The sequence below is a fragment of the Oryzias melastigma genome, linkage group LG8, assembly GCF_002922805.2.
Source record: "Oryzias melastigma strain HK-1 linkage group LG8, ASM292280v2, whole genome shotgun sequence".
Classification (NCBI taxonomy): Eukaryota; Metazoa; Chordata; class Actinopteri; order Beloniformes; family Adrianichthyidae; genus Oryzias; species Oryzias melastigma.
Genome location: NC_050519.1, coordinates 8,035,198 through 8,055,806, shown reverse-complemented (window position 1 = coordinate 8,055,806; position 20,609 = coordinate 8,035,198). Strand labels below are relative to the sequence as shown.

General features: G+C 36.6%; 2 protein-coding genes and 1 non-coding gene across 6 annotated transcripts; 1 reads left to right on the top strand and 2 right to left on the bottom strand.

The window, feature by feature from the left end:
- Nucleotides 1–124: 124 nt before the first annotated feature.
- zc3h7a (zinc finger CCCH-type containing 7A) lies at nucleotides 125–16,630 on the bottom strand. 4 transcript variants are annotated; one of them, XM_024272111.2, is made up of 23 exons: nucleotides 16,480–16,621; nucleotides 15,157–15,260; nucleotides 13,729–13,768; nucleotides 13,368–13,571; nucleotides 12,061–12,219; nucleotides 8,753–8,833; nucleotides 8,540–8,593; nucleotides 8,424–8,463; nucleotides 8,007–8,353; nucleotides 7,676–7,928; nucleotides 7,559–7,587; nucleotides 7,336–7,480; nucleotides 7,096–7,254; nucleotides 5,765–5,970; nucleotides 4,345–4,445; nucleotides 4,082–4,263; nucleotides 3,935–4,008; nucleotides 2,246–2,379; nucleotides 2,061–2,166; nucleotides 1,880–1,988; nucleotides 1,673–1,806; nucleotides 1,425–1,588; nucleotides 125–328 (listed from the first exon to the last, which is right to left on the bottom strand). In XM_024272111.2, exons 2-23 carry the CDS (start codon nucleotides 15,222–15,224, stop codon nucleotides 139–141), a joined length of 2,979 nt encoding a protein of 992 aa, XP_024127879.1. In that variant the 5' UTR covers nucleotides 15,225–15,260; nucleotides 16,480–16,621; the 3' UTR covers nucleotides 125–138. The 4 variants fall into 4 exon arrangements, with proteins under 4 accessions (XP_024127879.1, XP_024127880.1, XP_024127882.1 ...); XM_024272112.2 differs by having other exon boundaries at nucleotides 8,007–8,350; XM_024272114.2 differs by lacking the exon at nucleotides 8,540–8,593 and having other exon boundaries at nucleotides 16,480–16,630.
- Nucleotides 16,631–16,650: 20 nt separating this feature from the next.
- On the top strand, nucleotides 16,651–20,341 carry zgc:92162 (group 10 secretory phospholipase A2). The gene is made up of 4 exons (XM_024272527.2): nucleotides 16,651–17,967; nucleotides 18,337–18,508; nucleotides 19,039–19,145; nucleotides 19,229–20,341. The coding sequence occupies exons 1-4, from the start codon at nucleotides 17,817–17,819 to the stop codon at nucleotides 19,375–19,377; spliced, it is 579 nt and encodes a 192-aa protein (XP_024128295.1). The 5' UTR covers nucleotides 16,651–17,816; the 3' UTR covers nucleotides 19,378–20,341.
- Nucleotides 20,342–20,498: 157 nt separating this feature from the next.
- On the bottom strand, nucleotides 20,499–20,570 carry trnat-cgu. The gene has a single exon. It is a non-coding gene; the product is annotated as a tRNA-Thr (tRNA).
- Between the last annotated feature and the right edge of the window lie 39 nt (nucleotides 20,571–20,609).

Genomic DNA, 20,609 nt, shown 5'->3' with positions numbered 1-20,609 from the left:
AAAAAAAAAAAAAAAAAAAAACATGCTGTGATCAGACCGCCTTCTCTGGGATCAGCAGAGGTCCTGAAGACCTTTTTCTCAAGGCTGTTTTAAATACTGCGTTACCTGCAAGTAATCACGAATATCGTCAGCATGTCATTATTTAATGTCTTTAAGGAGAAAACTGTATTTTCCAAAGTCATTGTCGTTCGGTGCTATAAGATGGTCTTTTTTGGCTTTGGCAAGTTTCATCAAAAGAAATTCTCGGCGCTCCCTCCACTCCCTCAGCTCCTGCTCTCCGTGGGCCAGTTTACACAAGTCGTCCTCTGTGCACGTGCCTTTAAGGAACCTGTGGAGGGCAAAAATCCATCCTCAGTAGGGCTGCCACAACGATTATTTTACTAGTCGACTAATCACAGATTATTTTCGACTAATTGGGTATTGTGTAAAGTGGATGTTAACCATCATTAGCTTTAAACCAACTAAAAACTAGCGATAATTCTAGTGTGAATGATTTTTGCTGAAATTTGTCTGAAGATGTTGAAGCTTTTAGATAAAAATGGTGACGTGATTTGCTGAAAATACAAAAGCTATTTGCAAAATGTAAAATTTGCTTAAAGACTGGAAATTTAGTTAAAGAACTATGAAAGAGCGCTCAAGTTGACCTATATTTCTGCAAAAAAAAAGGTGTAGTGAAATTTAAAAATCTCTAATACATGCCAATTTTGCAAAAATATTTAGTGTGCTTAAATATGAGCTAAACTACAAATTAGCCCAAAAACCTTAGTAGATGCCAAATTAGCCAAAAAAGCTAGAACGTTGCTTAAATACTAGTTAAACTCTAAAATTTCTCAGTAAACTGAATTTGTCAAAAACGTCAGCATGTTGCTAAAATAGAAGCTAAACTCTAAATTAGCCTAAAAAATACTCAATAGAAAACAAAATAACCAAAAATATAAGCCTGTTGCTAAAATAAAAGCTAAACTCCAAAATAGCCTTAAATTCCTCAGTAAAATAGAAGCTAAAATCTAAATTAGTCTAAGAAAAACCCCAGTAGAAAACAAATTAACCAAAAACATGTTGCTAAAATATTGGGTATACTCTAATTAAAAAAAAAAAAAAAAAAAAATAGAAGATTAAAATATAGCCCAAAAATATATGTAATGTTTGGCATCTGAAGCAAAGGAAGTATTTTTTTTTTTTTTAACAAAAAACAGTCTCACTGACTCAAATATTAAAAAGAACATTTTTTTGGTGCTGAACGCTCACAACTTTGTCCAACTTTACTTCACATCGACTACATATAATATAAAGTAACAACTAGTCAACTATTAAATTAGTTGTCAACTTTTTAAATAGTGGATTATTCAAACTAATTGTAGCAGCCCTAATCATCAGGACAAAAAGAAAGAAACCAGAGATGAAGATGTTTCCGACGGTTTTACCTCTCACAAACTTTGAAAGTGCCGGTGGGAAATCGGTACTGCCAGCAGTTCTGATCATCCTCAGAGTTGAAAACTCGTTCTTTGTGTTTTTCTGAAGTGATGTGCTGCTGCCACTGCTTCTCACTGTTGCAGTTTTTACCACACAGCCAACAGTGATTGCCAGCCTTCAGGAGACACAAATCAATCCTTCAGAACAGACAGCTTTGGTCTGATCAAAGATTTCTGGAAACGACGTCTTCTCGACTCACCACCTCCTCGGCGTAGTCTGTTGGCATGTGGATCTGTTTGCCGTTCTCCCGGACAGAGTTATTGGAAGTGTCCTCGCTCCAGCCGGGTTTCTGAGACTGCAGCCATCGTTCATAAAGCTGATCCATATCTGGAACTGAGTCAAATCAGGGGGTGAGAGTGCAGCTCCGCACACAAACCACAGATCCAACTCTGGAGTGAGAACTCACTGTTGTTTTCCTTCATGTAGGTCCAAAGGTCTCTTTCTTCAACACTGTGAGCAAATGTGCAATTCCCAATGTACTGACACTTCTTTCCAGCAGTCACATGCATGCAAATCTAAAAAAGACCAAGCATGATTAGACAAAATCCCATCAAGTAACTGCAGCTTGAAAGACGTTTGAGTTGTACCTCAAATTGAGACGGGATGGGTTTTTTGGTTGGGAGTGGTCGGACTGTTGTCCACTTTTTTCTTTCATGGGAACTTACAAGCACAACCCGCCTGTCTTTGGCCCACCTTCGCCACAGAAACACGACACAATTTAGCAAAAACGTTTTACAAACAAAACAATTCTAAACTCTGGATGGATACTCACTGATGTCTTGCCTTGGCAGAACAATACTTCTTGTTTTTGTCAGCTTCACTTAGCTGGCCGTTTCTCCAGCATTGGCCACAAACAAACATCATTTTCAGGTTGGGAGGACCGAACCTCCTCGGAACAGTGGAGAGCTGCGGATGAGAGTTCAACCTTAACACTGCACAACACAAAATACCGAATATAAAATAAGAACAATCATAAATGAACAAAAAATCCATTAAAAAAAAAAGAACACGTTTCTGTATTTTCCACACTATAAAGGTGCACTTAAATCCCTTTTTTTTTAATCTGGAGCACCTGGAATATAGATTAATTTTGGTTGTCCTTACCAATGGAAAAGCAAAATTGAGGTATTGTGAATAAGCTATAGCGGTGTCAGTCTGCATTTTCTTTTAACGCATTAGCAAAAAGGTTGGGGGTGAAGGTACGTTCACACCGCCCTCTGTAACGTGCCTTCAAGCAGGGATTTAAAATTTGAAAAGTTAATTTAGACGTGCGGAAATGTCCGCTTTGGGCATTTGCGTTCTACGACCGTTTTTGGGCCCTACGTTCAAAACCAGTGTCCATTGAATATGCGTTTAACCAGGTCGAACTGAGATTTGGTAGTAGCATATGGATAAGGCCGTAGCGAATATTCGAGTATACTCGTGATCTGCTCCTGAAAATGTGACTATGAATATTCCTGTAGTAAGAATACAATTCACGCACAATGTACGTATTGCTCTAAAATGCAAAATATGGTTGAATTTTAGGTTTATAAGCTTAATAAAAAAAAAACTAAATTCACAGCACTGTCACCAAAAGTGAACAAATCTTCAAAATAAGGTGTCGGTGAAGCTTCCCGTTTTCAGAGTAAAACTTATCTAATATGTTTTTGTAGTTGAAATAAATTAGACTGAAATTCCGTTTACTTACATAAGTTCTGACAAAACAAATTTGCTTCAACATTTACATTCTTTTTACACAAGTAACACAATTCCATTGGATTCTTCAGCATAAAATAGTAGCTTTCCCATCAATATGCATTAGAACTTGTTTAGAAATTGTTGCACATTGGAACAAATTGTCACTTCAAAAAGTTGATCCAAAAAAAAAAAATTAGATTGTGACATTGTTTAAGATGACTAATACGTTCTTTCCATCAAATCTTTGCATTTTTTTTAAATCAGTTTTGTTGATTCTGGTGTTTTAAACAGTATAAGTGATGTTGGTTTAATGCATATCATTTAAATTTTCATACTAAACTAACATGTAGAAACTGTAAAGTCATTTATGTTAAACAGTAGGACTCGAGGTTCAATCTACAAATCATTGAGCTTCATTCATGAATCAAATCGCCACCTAAGTAACAATCTACAGCCCTACGATGGTGATGGCGTCCCTTTTAATTCCCTTTTAATTTCTAATGTATCATTAGTTAGTAAAACTGTGTGTCCAGTGTGACACCATGGGATGTCCTTGCGTTGAAAAACCCACATTTAGTGTGTTCTTGAACACGTATTGGGAGTTACAGGTATTGTTAATGTGGCTAACTCCTGACTTACTGTGAAGGCTGTTAATAAAATCTGACTGACAAACTTAACTTTGTCTTATAATCCAGTGCACCTTATAGTGTGGAGAATACGGTCTGCAACAAAGTACTTAGAGGAAAAACAAAAAGAAGTTTTGTGTCTGTGGTGGTCTCACCTGTGTGCCCTGTAAAGAAGCTGTAGCGTTCCAATACTTCTTTGCCTCCTGAACTATACTCTCAGGTGTGATTCCTGCAAGAGGAAAGCCGTTTAACAGTCTGCCACTTGCCCCCCCCTCTCCCACACGCCCAAAAACCCGCCTCACCGAGCTCGTGCTGCATCATCCAGACCTTCAGCTCCACCAGGCTGTGAGCGTAAAAGCACTCGTCCTCCCTCACACAACCGTAGCGCACTTCGTGGCGACAAAGGTCCAGCTGACTGTGAGGCGTCAACGGTCGGATTTTGGAATAGCGAACTGTAGTTTCCTTTAAAATGTGGACCAGGCACCTGAAAGACAGAAGTCACATTGAGTTCCTCTCATATCATCGGGAGAGTAACATTAAATCATTGTTATGCAAATGAACTTACTTATGATCCTCAAAGTCGTGTTTAGTCACAGGATGAGAACAGAGTGAAGGGTCATCTTTGTTGGTTTTGCTAATTATTCTGGGTTTATGGTCAAAGCACACCTGCAGAACCACCAAGAGGAAAAATGTTTGATTATAATAATATTTAAAAAAGATTTAGAGGAGCAGTTTGTGCTGCCAAATGCTAAATTCAGGATGTTTTAACAGTAGGTCAAATAAAAATACTTCTGAAATCAGCTACCTTTAAAAAATAACAAGTCAGCATCATCAGATATAATGAAAAGTTTGATGTAATGTTTTGATTAAAAAGTCATTTCAAACAAAAGCTTGACAGAATCCTCAGCAAATGTGGTTATTAAACGTGTGAAAGTGTCACTAAAACTTAAAAAAATCTACATGTTTAGTTATTAGGTTCAAGTTCATAAAGAAGAGTTGAATTTTAAGGAGAACACAAAGAAAAGTGGGTTCTGATGTTGAAATAATTGGTGCTTGAATAGATGCATGTTTTTTTAATTCAACATTTGGTTTCACCATAACGACCAGTATATGACCACCCACATTAGAGCGCCATCTTTAACTAAAAATCACGTTTATAATTATAACAAACTGACATTTTACATTTTATAAATGTTTTCTTATGATGATTTATTTATTTTAATTCCTCAGCAGGAAGACGCTGAATTCATCTGAGAACAGCAATTACTGCAAACGTTTGCATTTTTACAAATAAACGATTTGAAGTTTATTGTATCTTTTTTAGATTATCTTTTATATTTTCACCTTGAAAACGGTTTACTTTGGCTCGGCTAATATTATTTTCTGCATAACCTCACTTGAATGATTTTACAGGAATTTTTTGTAACCGTTTTAACACTGAATCTAAAATTGCCAAAAAAGAAAACATAAATCCGAAAAGAAAAATCATAAATCATTATTTTATTTTTTCTTACAAATCTTGTTTTAAACTTAACATAAAAATGTATAATGTGACTTTTATTTATATTCAAGTGAAATACAATTTTTTACATTAAAATGTTGGTGTGTTTGTACTTTTATTCCTAAACCAAGTTTCAAAATAAGATCAAAACATCACAAAAAATACTATTTAAAGCCTTTAAAAAAAAAAAAAAAAAACAATCAAATGTCTTAGAGGTAAAACAAATACATAAGAAGTCTGGCTTATATTTTTGAAGCCCTTTCTTAAGTGGTTTTAAAATTGCAAGAAATGGCCTTTAGAAATAAGGTCATGTGATTTAGATGCAAATTTTGGCTTTTAAAAGAACATATTTACATATGAATTTAAGAGCAGGAAACACAATATCTCAAATGTCTATTTTTTAATGCAGCTGATAGTTTCTCAGGAAACGTTACACTTATATCAAGCCTCAGAGGAATATAAAAAAAAGGGTAAAAAGACTCACCCCACAGAGAAACATGAATATTCCCCGATGCTCCTGTAAGATTTTGGGAACAGTCAACCTGATGTTAGAATTTGGCCCAAAAGGATCGAACAGCAGCTCTCTGGAGATGAAGCCCTTCCTCTCCAGTGTCCAAACATCAATCTCCTCCTGGCAGTATGCAAACGTGCAGTGGCCGGGATACAGGCACTCTTTTCCAACAGCAACCTCTGAAACAGAGACGCTCATTTTAGGCCTTCATTCATCTATAAGTCAGAAGACTAGACAATGACAAACACAATATATGCTGTTCAACAGCTCATCTGTGGGTCTCAGTAACTGATCAATATGATGCACAAGCAATAAGAATAAAAAACAAGAAATGTATAAAACACAGAACTAACATTAAGCCCCTAAAAAAACTGCAAAAATTCTGATTGAGAATTCTTATACAAAGTACAAAAATAATAAATTATAAAACAAAAATGTGTTTAGATGGACCAGATCTTCAAAAGTAAAACTTTATTTGAGCCACACGTTTCTGTTGTCTAATAAAGCAGTGCTACAACAAAATAATTTCCTTTTTTTTAATTTAAGTTAAAGAAAGGTTTGTTATTGGAACATAATTATGTCCACAAAAAAGTGGCTCAAAAATCAGAATTTTTTTTATCTTTATGATCACATGATGCTGTGAACAAATATTTCATGGTTTTAATAGCCAAAGCAGACTGAAATAAGATTTAAAGCTGTTCTGACAATCAAAGCCTTTTAAATCATGAGGAATAAACAAGAAAAAGTTGTGTTTTACCATCAAGACATATCTTTAAAAACTATCCACCGAGTCATTTCTGTTCTTTTCAAATAGTTTTTTCTGATTACAGACTATAAAAAGTAGAGCACAAAATATACAAATGATGCTAAATTATCATAAATGGGCAAAAAAGATACAGAAAAATTAAAATCTTGACTGATTTGACCCTTTTTTAAAAAACCAAAATGTTTATAACTTGGAAAAAAACTGCTATCGGGTGAAAACAATACTACAATGGGATCTGGGTAAAATATACAAGTGAAGAAGACAGCTTAATTTAGTAACACATTTTGTCCTTTTAAGTTCAAGTATGTTTGTGCCACTTTTATTTTGAAGGGTCAGGAAAAAAAAAAAGTAAGTGCCTTTATTTTTCTTCTGACTATAGTGGGGGTTGGTTCACACAGTAAAGTAGTGTGTGCCTTTTCCTTTTTAATGAAGCTTTATTTTAAACAGCAGTATCTTGTACCCAGTGCCTGATCAGTGTGAGTGATTGTGCTCTGGACCACGTTTTGAATAGCTCGTGCTTTCTGGATAAACTGGTTACCTTTGCAAATGTAATAAGGTCCAACATATTGAGTTTTCGTTGGTCTGGGTCGAATGAGCTTCCACATTTTGTCGGGCGAGTGCTTCATTCTGCCGAGTAATACATCCTTTTTGCATTTATGCTCTTCTGTGTGAAGCGTGTAATCCAACACTCCAGGACCTGCAGGTGTGGAGAAGGCGGTTTTTACAGAGAGTCCCTCCGACATCCTTTACTTTGTGACCAAATTTCAGGGCTCCTCACCAGTTTTCACGTAGCACATGGCGCACGCCTGCCTGAACTCGTGCGTTTCAGCTAAGGGGTTTTTTGCTAAATCCACAGCAGCGGGGAGGTTTTTCACTTCGGGCATACCCACAGCCATCCCCATGGGGGGTTCATCATTGCTGAGCTGTAGTACAAAAACACAAATGGAAGAGTGAGAACTGAATAAGCTATCAATAGTGAGTTAAAACCAAAGAAAAGTTACCTGTGCAATGAAGGGAGATGGAGTAAAATCTAAAGTTTAGGGAGGAAAAACAGGTTTTTACCAACACACATTTTAATGTATAAAAGCCTGAGAACTCTTGGATGTAAAGGAACTGACCTGCTTTATAATCTGCTATCGTGAGACTATCCAGAGAGTCCAGAGGTGGGGGCAGAGTTTGAAAAGTGTCCATACCTAAATATGAACTTGACCCCGACTTGTGATACAAAGGTGGCAGATTTACAGTGCACTGCTGCGAACTGCTGGATAGAAATGGGTTAATATGAGGTGGCATTAGGAATGGATTTGACATGGAACTGCCCGAGGCAATACTGGTTGGCAAAGGAAGAGGCCCCTTCATTGTGGGAATATCCTGACGAAGAGAGGAAGACACGTCACGCGTGAGCTCAAAAAGCCCCCTCTTTGGAGTCGTGGGGTTACACCAACTCACCGACAACGACTCGGGACCGGCTTGGTCGAGAAGATCATCTAGATCGTCCCCAATGATATCTGCATCAAAATCCTGATTGGGTTCAAATATTGGAGAAGGCTTGTTGGTTCGGCACCCGTTGACGTATGTGAGCCCGTGGAGGGGAACGGGTGGGGGCGCAGACACGGACAGGGGGACAGACTCGAAGCCTGGAGGCTCGGTTGGGGGTGCTGAGAGGATGCTGTTGCTGGGAGGGGGCTCGTCCACCACCACCGAGTCATTCAGAGGTATATGAACCGTCAACGGAGGCTGGATTGGAGCTTGACCTGGAGCCAGAACGCTGATATCCTGGGTCACCGGAGGCACTTCTAGCACACAGAAACGAGACGTCAGGCTTTTCTAAAAGGCGAGTCAACGTTCATCAAGACATAAACTCACCAATTTCTATATCTTCAACCGTAGTCGTGCCATGAGAAAACTGAAAAAGAAGTAGGAGTTAGTATCTTCCACTGGAGTGGGTTCAGTTTGAGTATTGTGCCAGAGGTGATGCATACTTTATCACAAGGCGCATCTTGATAACTTGAGCCTCTCAAAACATTCAAGGCAGGCTTTAGAAAAAGAAGGAAAGACATTCACGCTGTAATTCTCCTTTCTTTCAAGTGAACGTTCAAAAAGCAGCGCTCAGAGCGCCAACGAGAAGGAGGAGCCTACGCTTCGTTTCTCTACGAGTAAGACCGGCGCCGACATCAAACGTGACACATACGTACCTTACTTCTCACATAAGCTTTACGGATTTTCAATCCCAAAATTTTGGCAATGTCCTGAGTCAGCTGCGTGACATTGGAGTCCTGACAAGCAGAACGGAAAGTTATTAGTATTTAAGGAAAAGATGTTTACCGTTTATAAAAGAGGGTTTTATATATTGTTAGCATCAATAAAATAAAATAATCTAAAGCCCATTAGGAGCCACAAAGTCTCATTTCACCCTTTAGAACAGTAAAAACTGATTTGTAATTATGCTAATGTTACTATCATAAATATAAATGAAAAATCGATCTATTTTTGCATAAATAAAACAAAGAGAAAATATTTTTAAACTACAAAAGAGAACTTTTGACATGAATTCCTTTCAAAATAAAAGAAACCACATATCAGATATCCCAAACCAACAAAATAGTAGTAGGTAGCGTAATATCAACAGTGATTTAAAAACACAATTTTACAGTTTTTGGTGCATCTTAGTCACAAATTGATAAAATCAATCTAACTAAATGTAAATTGGAGCTAATTAACAGTATTTTTTTAACCATAAGACCCAATTAAAATTCTTGAATTTGTTAAAAAAAATGTTTTTTTCTTAAAATCTGGTGCATCTTAAATATGAATTCTGGTTATTGACCTCAAATTTGTAAACAGAGCTCAATAATATGTCAGTGTTTTAGTATTATTTTAGGATTATTAGAGAACTACAGCTACCAAAGTCACACTTTTTGTGAATGAGATAAAAAGTTTGACTTCTTGTTTACTTTACAATTACTTTTTACATTTTTCTTTAGCCAGAGACCCACAATAGCTGGGTTAAAAAGGCAGATGTGGCTCCAGAGCCTCAATTGCAGACCTCTGCATTAAAGCCTGAAAGGAAACACCTTTATAATTAACAGAAAAGCACTGAAAGAGAAAGTTAAGAAAGCTAGCTGCAGGGTTCATCGATAACCGAGTCTCCAGATGCACAACTCATTTAAGAAAACCTACAAATCTGTGATGCAAATTAAAACCACACAAGGTGTAGAAATTATAAAAACACTCTAGGCAATGAGGAATGAAAAAAAGGTCAGAAGTCTAGATTTACACAAGAAAATGGCGAATGTAACAAGAGCTGAGGATAAATGAAGCTGCCATTTTTCTGCAAAACATTTAGCATTAAAGACATGACAAGAAGAGCTAAAATCAGGATTAAGATAGTAAAACACTTCAGTTTATAGAAATTATACTTAACTCTATAATTTAACTCTTTAACAACAGAACATCAAATAGCACCAGTGTTATTTGAAATACCATAACTCTAACAGTTTACGCATTTTTCTGTAATTCCAGCAGATTCTGAAGTGGAGAAAACAGCTTTGCGCTGATATGCTACACTTCATCACTTCATTGAAGCAAAACGTTTATGCAATCAACGGTCTTCTCTGTAACAGAATCAGTTGAAATTTTTGAAATTGGGTAAAACGGGGGTACACAGAGGATGTTTTACTTTGTGAATGGCTAAAAAAAAAAAAAAAAATTGCCATAAAATATATTTTTTTTCAAATTGTGTTGATCAGCGCAAAGCTGTTTTCTTTCAGCACCAGATTCTGTTGCAATTACAGAAACTTTGTAAAATGAAGTCCGAAGAGAATGTATTATTTGCTGACATTTTTGGAATTAAAAGGTTAAACTAAAAAAACTATTTACTCAGCCAATGAAAATTTTTTACTAAATCCGCTTTTCATTGGAATAGCTTAAAATGCGTTGACGGTCAGGCAGTTCAAATACTGTTTTAGTTTGCATCGTTGGCAACATCCCCAGTATTACCTAGGGCTGTGGATCATCACTTAGGTGGCGATCCGATTCGATTCACGAATCAAGAGGAACGATTCACGAGTTGAACCACGATTCTTACTTTTTAATATAATGTTTATTCCTATGTGTATGTCTATTTACTAGATGGATGAAATTGAAATTATTTGTATTTAATCATCATTTATACCTTTATTTAGAACAGGTGATCAGAATCAACTAAACTGATTAAAAAAACACAAAGATTCAGATAAAAAGACATTTTTTGTCATTTTAAAGTTTTTTTGTTTTCCAATCTTCTGGTTCAGCAGTAAAACAACATAAAAAAGATAAAAATCACTTTTGTTTTGGGTCATTTAACAACAAAACCTGAAAATGTTCTACACAGTTTTTTATCGTCAAAGTTCTTCAATATTTTACGTTCTAAGCATCACATTTTGCTGCAGAGCTCCTACGAAAAAGTTTTTTTTGCAGCAGAATCAGCTGATTCACGTTGATTACATCCGCCTTTCAGCAGCGCAAGGCTGTTTCTTCAGAATAAGATGGACTTTTGTTAATTAAGTCAAATGTTGAAGAGTTATCATAACCAAAATAATGTCAACACTGGAGCTAAAGCTCCTGTGTTAAAGCTAATTCATTTTTTCAGAAGTTATGCCTATGAGCGGAACTTCAGTCTCAGTTTCTGAACAGAAAAAAGCTCTCACTAGTTTTACTTTGAAAACAGGAAGCTTCACCGAAGATGTGTTTACTTCCGGTGGAGTTACTCTTTCGGTTTTATTTTAGTTCGTAAACTTAAAATCTGACATTAATCTGCATTTCAGAGCAAAAATACATCGTCCCCAATTGATATTTTGATCATCTTTTGCTAAAATTTACTACATTTATGAAGATCGCGAATCAGCGATCTTGGACGTCGCGAATATCCGTACTCGAAATTTTGGGAGCAGATCGCGAATACCCGAGCACCCGGAGACTCGTTACAGCCCTAGTATTACTCCTAGAGCACTATTGCCGGGTGATTTTCACACGAGCAAAAGTATTTACATGATTTTCAATATGTTGCATTTTTCTGAGTGTCATGGGTCCCTGGGTGAAATCTCACATGTCCCAGGAATAGGTGGACCAAAACCAAGTCTCCAGTATCATTATATTTTTTTAAAGGATTTTTTGCTTCTTAAATTCCTAATTTTTCCAACAATTTACAGCATGTTTTCAGGATCTTCCTGTGTTTTTATTTTCCATTTAATTACATAAACCACAGTTTGGGGAAAAAACTACTCTACTTTACCTACTCTACCCTTATATTTTGATCTATTTTTTATGATAAATACTTATTATTGGGTATATTATATTGGTTAAAAATTACCCGGCAAAAGTGATGGTGTAACTTTTTTTTTTTTAAAGGGGGTTAAAGGAAGAAATATTTATCTTGCCATAAAAAATTGTCATTTTCAAATTTCAATATAAAAAATGTTTACTGCATATATGTGTGTAGAGATCTGTGTTTTTTTTTATTTACCTGAGGCACTACAAGAGAGCATTTGGCAACAGCCTCATAGGCCTCTTGATGTCTTCCCAACTCTTTCAAGGCTTTTGCTTTTCTGTACAGCGCTTTGTAGTTCCCCTCATTCAAGTGGAGAGCTTTTTCACAGTCTTCTAATGCTTGGTCATACAGTCCCTGCAGAAAAACAGAGCAAAGCACAAAAATATAAGTGGTCCAGTCAAAGGATGCATTTTTTTTTCAGAATAAAAAACACTTTTAACTAATTTAGTAGATGGAAACCATTGACTATATATGACAACTTGACCGATTGAGTTGAAAATGACTTCTGGCTCCTAAGAAATCAAATCAATTAAGTCACCATTTCTATTTTTTTGGGAAATGGACGTTTCTCTGGCAACACTTGCCAATCAGGAGTGAGCTTGTTTGAAGAAAGTGGGTTATAGAAAATCTTTCTATCAAATGTTTTGAACATTTGATATGAGACCAAATTTTGTTGAGGCATCTGATTGGCCAGTTTATAACTTGATGAAAAAAAATATATTCTGACACATATAATGACTGAATAATTGCAGTTTATTTCTCTATAGAAATCTATGAGATTTTGGCTTTCAAGGGTAGTTCCTGTTTGAAATGCCAGGATGGAGGGGGTTACTTAGTCCAGTTCTCATATACAGACATTTGACATTCCAAACTATGGCCCGTGGGCCGGATCTGGCCCTCGTCCACTTTTGGCCCGACCCCCTTAACACTATCAGAGACCCATCATTTATTTTTTTCCCTCAATCTGACCGATCAAGACTTTTTATTCAACTCTTCTGCAGTCTGAACTATAACAGGAGAGGATAGACTATTTATTGGTTTGATTTTTAAAATGTTTTAGGATTTTTTTTCTGTGAAGATTACAGAAATTAGGTATTTAAAATTTGGCTGTGTGGCATAAATGTTTACGTTTAGGGTGTGATTGATACACTTTTTCTGTTAGCCTAAAAACCAACCTCGGCCCACATCAGAGACGAAAACAGTTATGTGTACCTCACAGAAAAAAGTTTGGGGACCCCTGGTCTAAATTCAGTAACGTTAGCAAAGTTACTGTAGATTACTGGTGGCAAAACTCCAAAAGAGCTGTTAAAAACTTTGGCAATGTAAACAGGAAGTTGTAATTGATGCTGTTGACCAAAGAAGAAAATGCTAAGATCCCAACAGCCCAGTAAATGTGCCCAAATCTGACGGTTTTTAGGGTTTAATAAAACATACAGGATAGAAAGGGTGGGAACTCCTAAGGCCACATGCAGGCAGCAGCAAAAAGTGCACGGCGTCCTTACCGGAACAATGTTAAGGTACGCTGCAGCTCGATTTGCATACAGCTTTTCCAGTAAACCTGCTGAAACACAGATTTCCTCTGAGTCCGCGTACTCTGCTATACTCAGTGCCTCGGTGTACATCTCAATAGATTTTGTCCATTCGCCTTCTTTAAACACGTCGTTTCCTTCTCCAAACAAATTCCACACGAGTTCCTTTATGAAAACCTGGAAACAGCAGAGAAAATTTAAGAATGAAAATCAAACAGGAAAAGTGCAACTTTGTCTAGATGGGTTAGCTACTCATTTCATTCTGTTAACCACCAGAAGTGTAAAAATAAAGATGAAAGGTGAAGTGCCCACATTTAGGTTGATAAAACCTTACCTCATACTGGTCCTGACTTCCAGGAAACGGAAGGGTTGATCTAAAAAAAAAAAAAAAAAAATTATTTGACTTAGTAAAATGACAAAGGTAGTGGGGCATCAAAAACTTTATTTTATTTGAACAAATATCAACAAAATGTTAATGCTGGATCATTTATTGCAGTTTATCAAACAGCTCCTTTTAGACTCAACTGGTCAGATGATTAAAGGGCTCCATCATAAAACATCAAGAGAGCAAAGTTGCTTTAATGTTTCTGCAGTTCAGCTTCAGCTGTGGGCGGGAGTGTGAAGCTGTATTTCCTGTTGTGCGCATAAAACCATGGAAGTGTCCCAGACTGCTGCTCCTAAATCAACCCGACGGAGCCCTTTTAGGAGAACTGATAGAAACTTTACTTATTTTGCTTATTTTTTTAGATTCATTTTCAAACTAGAACTGTGAGATCTCTCAGCTGTTGTTTTTTTAGTACCAGCAACAGAGGTGCCAAGCTAAGAATCCAGAAGTAAAGGCTTTCACACTAAATCAACCTTTATTTCAGGTATTTCTAGTTTCTTTTTTGCCATAAAATTCTTTCTTAAAGTTCCTCTAAATTTAGCACACAGTTGCAGCACATTCAGATTGTCTTATGTGAATAAAATTGATCATTTTGGAGCTATTAATCTATCTGATTTGATTAGATATCACTTTTGTTTCAGCTCCACAAAAGGTCGGGTATGAGGAAACATCTTTCCACTCCTCCAGCAGAGCTATGCAAACAAAGAGGACAAATGGAGCAGGCCGAACAAATGAAAACAAACGTCGTCGGTCAGAACAGCAACGAGAAATCAGCTGTGTCACTGCATTACAGCCGGACCGAACAACAAAGAGCCCGTGGACCAATACGGGATTTCTACATTGTGAAACATTTAGTATGGTGACGGGGATTTCCAAAATCAAACCGCAAGCGCATTCTATTTTCTGCTTATATGTATACGTGAAAGTAAAAGAAAATGCGCCAAACCTGTTTAACTATTTTTTACTGCAAACTATAAAGTCAGCTCAAGGATGGGCAAAGTCAACTCTTAGGAATATGCAGAAACATTATTCATTAACTCATGTTATTATGAATTAAGATGAAAATGTAGAACAAAAAACTTTTCACAGAAGTTTGGAGGATTGCTACAACAGATGTCATTTTGGTATGCATTTAACAAAAATGTTCTCATGTGTCAAGCACTAAGAATGCTATTTTTTTTAAAGCAAGAGCACTCCCTAATTTGATTTCCTCACAGTTCTTCCAAAATATTTGTATTATGCAATGCCTACTGTAACTATTAGTTCCTTATGCTTACAAGTAAATGATAATATTTTGAATTTTAAGAATGATTCAGTTCAAAACAGCCAACACAATTGTCATGACATCTTGACAGGTGCATCATTGATGACCCTTACTGGATAAACTGGAGGCCTTTTTGAATCTCCTGCCATCGGCTCCTTCTGTCCCGACACGCTCCAGACATGTTTGCGTGCTTTAATATCCTTTCTTCAGACAGCACCTAAAGAAAATTCGAAAGGGGGGGCATTAGGCCTCTGAAAAACCAGAATCAGAACGAATAAAAGGATATAAAATGACAGATTTCTTGTTTGTCAACATGGGCAGATTGGCCTACTTTTCTGATGACAGTTTCTCCAAAGGAAACAGCCTCGAGCTCCCGCCCCGCTTGCCCCCCCCTCCCTCCACGAGCCTCACTTCCGCGTTTAAGAATGACGACACAGACCCAGTTCCGGAAATTAGTCAAGGAATTTTTCTCTCCTCTTTAAAAAGTCAACAGTTGATCCCATTTAAAATTTGTGACTTTTTATCTGATAAAAATATACGTTCGACGACAAATAAGCGACGGAGATTTTTTTTTTGTCCATCGTAAAAATATATACTTAGCATGTAAAGATGATAAGTCCATTATCGGACAAATGCAGAACTCTAAAAATATCTTCTACTATCACAAATGAATTAAACTGATTAAAAGCAGCATACATGTTAGGGTGTAAAATACTATATTATTTTAAAGGATAAATATTTCATATATACCAGTTGACAACAAACATTACGATTGGCTAATTGTAGTGTTAAAATATGGGATTAGAGACTATGACTATTCAATATAAAATAAAAAAATGTAATAAAGTTTAGATTAAATTATTATCCAACTTTTTTCCTCCACTTCTTAATGTTATTTTTAGTCACTATGGACACATTGATGACTAATGATGAGTTGATAGTTTGCGCCTTTTCTCTTAACGCCAGAACAGTCATACCGGTATTTTTATGTTTGCAGGCGGCCACTCTCTGATAACCACGTCTAAAGATATATATTTATATTTTTTTAGAAGAATAACATTCTCTTAAAGAGGGGTTGTAAGCTGTCCGATAATGGGCGCACGTCTTTTAGCACACGTGTGTAACCCGCGTTCAGGGACCATCGATAATATTTTATGTTAGCCATCACTATCATCCGCTAGCAAATTTTAAGGCATTCATATACACCCCATTTGAAATATAAAACACATCAAGTACTTTTTAATAAATATAGAAACCTTCCCGATATACCTCTAAGTTTGTAGGAAGTAGCCTGGACTTGACAAAGCGCAGGCATTTCCAAGTTAAACTAGTTCCTCCACGCAAACAATAGCGAGCGGTGTAGACGTTTAGCTCTGGGCTGAAACCGACTACAAAAACACAGAAACTAACAAACAGCCATGTCTGTCGGTACTTACATGAATGGGTCTGTATTCCGAACACCCCTTATATCGGTATCTGAAAGAAAGGGAAGTAATTTTTCTCGTTATGGCTAAAAGAACTTGGCCGTTACTGTCGAAGGCCGCCCTTAGCTTCCTCTTCTTTTGTAATGTGAAGGAGCGTGATCATGGAGACGAGCGGCCTGCTGCCCCCTACCGGCGAGGACCGGATCAGGCGGGGAAACAAATCTGCAGGCCCCGCCCACAACATGCTTACAAATATATAAGATCACAAAATAAAGCATTTTCACGTGTATATGAAATAAGCTACATAGATGTAAACAATTTATATGATTTGTTATTATTATTATATATGTTTTAAACTATTTAGTATATTTATCATATAGTTATTTAAAGGATAGATGTTATAAATTGATTATATTAAAAACTACAACGTTAACTGAGTCATTAGAGGAAAAAAAATGTGTAATAAAATCTGCTGGATCATGGCTTTTTTGTTCTGTTCAAGAAAATGTATTATTTTACCTGCAAATGAAGTCAATGGAGCTAAAGAAATTATCACTTTTTAAAATAAAAGTCATGTTAAATAAATTTTCATGTCAATTCTGTAGAACACCAAAATTATAGGAAGTGAATGTATCATTTGATTTCAGATTTGAATGAGAATTTTAATTTTTGGCTTTTCTAAACAATTAGAAATCAGTAATAAGCTATTAAATGTGTTTTGAATTCACTGAATGTATTTATGTTCGTGCTTACAATGTTATTTAATGCACCCAGAATTCTTTATGACTAATTTCAATACATAATGTAACACTATACGGAACTAGATCTATTTCACTTCCAATACTTTACAAGCATTTGTTTAGTGTAGTACATATTGGAACTATTTTTTCTTCCAAATTAAAATAATTTTGGCAAATTAGATGACTCATTAGCAAAAAAAAAAAGAAAAGAAATTTTGTTTTATGCGCTTAAAATGGTGAAAATACATTTAAAAAATTAGCAATATGGTACAAACATTGTTTATTACTACGAAAAAAAAAAAAAACAATAAAAACATTTTTGTTTTCAATGGTTTCACCCTAAATGCTCTTATAAGCCTTTGTTTCCATAATGCATTGTCCCATTTGCAGAAAAGTACCTCCAAAATATGATGCTTCCACCTCTATGCCTCACAATTCTGGGGCTAAAACTCATCATTTTAATGGGAACAACTTGCAGCTTGAGCGATTTCCAAATTTGATTTATGAAAGCTGATCACCAAATCATAAGTACCGTGTTAAGACAACTCAAAGGAATGCATTCCTGCAGGGGGAGCCTAGCTTCATAAACATTGGATTAGCTCGTGACCAATGATGATGCTCGGGAGATTACTGAGACAGCCTCTAAAAACAGCTCCTGCTTCACTCAGTCGTTGGTCGTCGAGGAACACTCGCCGTGAAGACTTCAGCTGCTCGTTTGCTGTCATGATGGCTTTTTGCCGGATACTTCTCATTTCATCTGGTAAGAGGATCGTTTACTTTAAAGTATTTTTTGCGGTTTATAGCAGCAGATTAAAAGTACGCAAGAAAACTATGCAGAGGAGACTTGAGTTTGTTTTGCAGATGATGTAATTTAATGTGGAAAGTTTTGATATTTAGAAAAGGTGTGTCAATTTTAATACAGTGAGTCATTAGGAAAATACTTTGTGTGCAAGAAAAAGAAACACAGAATGTTTCTTTCTCAAATGTAACTTTGTATTAGTAGGGAAACAGTTTGGAAGACTAGAAAAATAGTTTTTTGGGACGATTTTCTTTTATTTTTTGCATAGAACTCCATCCAGATGACAATGGATGAGAGCTCAGACGAATGAAAGTTGTTTATGTCTCTCAGCGGTGGCGGTCGCCTCTGTGGCAGCACACAGTTCCCAGAGGAGCAGAAGGGGTTTACTGGAGCTGGCGGGGGCCATCAAATGCAGCACAGGAAGATCGGCCCTGGCCTATATGATGTATGGATGCTACTGTGGACTGGGTGGTCAAGGATGGCCCAGAGACCGAGCAGACTGGTGAGGTAGCAGCTATATTCAGACGCCAAGAAAATTAACTTGAAACCTGTGTTTTATTTTTTTTTCTTATAATAACACACTGTGACACCTGATGATAGAGCATGCCAAATTGCAAGGAGTCTGTTTGTTCTGCGTAGAGTCAACCTATACATTATGTTATACAAAGGATGGCATTCAGAGTATATCCACCAGAAATTATTACTGTTTTCCCTTCTCTACCTCTTTAGTTATCCAGATGTGTGTGCATATTCTGACTCGCTAAACCACAAATGTGTGATGGGATGGAAGCAGGAAGTGGTGTCTCCATCCAAAACGTCCACACCCAAATCCTAATTAACGTCTCCTCCATTTCCTTTTTTTTCTAAATCACCACAAGACATCTCGCCACCCTAAAAGCCAGTTGTCTGCAAAACTATCAGTCGTGAAAAACCATCGCCCTGACTTTAAAATAGCTGTGGTGTGCCAGAAACATTGTTTGCTCACTCTAGATGGCCTTCAAAATAAAAGCGCTCCATGTATCCTGACTGCAGGTGCTGCCACAGACACGACTGCTGTTACGGGGATGCAGAAGTCCTCGGCTGCCAGACTAAAACGGCCCAGTATCACTGGACGTGTGAGGACAGGAAAGCTGAGTGTGGTAGTTGTCTTAAAGAGTCCAACATCTTAAAAATGAGATACACGCTGCTTATCCACTAAGAATTGTCTGTGTTTTTTTTGCAGAGGACTTGAAGGATAAATGTGAGAAGATGCTGTGTAAATGCGACCGAGAGGCAGCCAAGTGTTTGAGAAAAGCACCTTACATCCAGAAATATGCTTTATGGCCAGATTTCATGTGCGGCTACGAGCATCCAATGTGCAATATTTACTGACAGAAATTGAATCTTCATCTTTAAGTGCCTTTTTTGATAGAAACATGAGGTGTTTTTAAATAGTTTTTCATAAAAATAAAAATTAATTTGACAAAAAACTAAAATTAACATAAAAAAAGAGTTGTACCATATTAAACAGTATTTTAATTATTATTTTTATTGGATTATACTTGGATTTTTGATGAGAAAGTGAGAAAATTGTATGTTTTTCAGGTTGGATGGGTTACAATTTTGCAGATGGTATCTCATTTACATTAAAAGAGCAAATAAATAAAATAAGCAAATTTCTGAAGGTTTTTCTTTTTAAAAAATAATAATTTTGTGAGTGATTAATGCTATTTGACTGTTCAGTAAACTTTGAAAATCGCAGAAAACAGTGTTGTGTCAAAATCAACCAATACTCTGCCACATAGTGATCAATTGACAGTCAAGCTGTGTAAAACTTTATTTTCTATTATTAAACAAGCGTTTTTCTGTCAATCCAGTGACAGTTGGCTTCTACTTAACAAGCAATGACTTATCTATCAAGTCAACATGTAATGGATACTTTTAAGGTGATGTCATATCCTTTCTGTGGAGATCACATGCTTTCTCTAATTTGTTTGCCACAGTTTCCTCTTCTGTATTTAAATTATCTAACATACAAGGATTTTTTAAAGTGAAGTTCTCATTTTACCCAGCAGAGGGAGCCATTTTCCCAACAAAACCCGTGTGAGTAACTAGAGCTACACGGAAGTGAAGTGAAATCTTTCATTTTCTCTATGCTTTTAAGCTTGGAGGTCACTCAGCAAACACAGGTTCTTTGTGGATAGTTTGATTGCCAAGACTGAAATGGGACTCGACACCAAGGTGGTCCAGCAGCATGGGTCAAAGCCCCAAAACACTCATCTGATTGTATCCCACCTTTGCAAGGAATTGAATATTAGGTTACGGTCAGAAGAATAAAATTAAAAAAAAGAAGAAAGTCCTGTTTTGGGATGTTTAATTTCTTGGCGTTCGGTCATATTATCACACAACTAATTAACCTTTTCACAACTTTCTTTTGAAATATGTCTTTTCAAGATTTGTATTGTTTTCTTTTCTTGTGCGAAGAATTTTATGTAACTGTTGTAGCACTTAAAAGGCACGGACGGGGTTCGAACCCGCGATCTTCGGTTTACGAGACCGACGCCTTACCACTTGGCCACCGCGCCTGCGCCGTTTCGGCCAACTTCAGGGTTTCTCAACCAAAG

What these genes read in the sequence shown, in the direction of transcription:
- zc3h7a (XM_024272111.2), bottom strand. Translation starts at nt 15,224, where the DNA reads ATGTCTGGAGCGTGTCGGGACAGAAGGAGCCGATGGCAGGAGATTCAA. An exon ending in GCTCTCTTGTAGTGCCTCAG is followed by an intron (nt 8,834 to 12,060) that starts GTAAATAAAAAA and finishes TCTGCTTGTCAG; the next exon opens with GACTCCAATGTCACGCAGCT. An exon ending in AAGCTTATGTGAGAAGTAAG is followed by an intron (nt 8,594 to 8,752) that starts GTACGTATGTGT and finishes CTTTTTCTAAAG; the next exon opens with CCTGCCTTGAATGTTTTGAG.
- zgc:92162 (XM_024272527.2), top strand. Translation starts at nt 17,817, where the DNA reads ATGATGATGCTCGGGAGATTACTGAGACAGCCTCTAAAAACAGCTCCT. An exon ending in CCCAGAGACCGAGCAGACTG is followed by an intron (nt 18,509 to 19,038) that starts GTGAGGTAGCAG and finishes TCCTGACTGCAG; the next exon opens with GTGCTGCCACAGACACGACT. An exon ending in GGACAGGAAAGCTGAGTGTG is followed by an intron (nt 19,146 to 19,228) that starts GTAGTTGTCTTA and finishes TTTTTTTTGCAG; the next exon opens with AGGACTTGAAGGATAAATGT.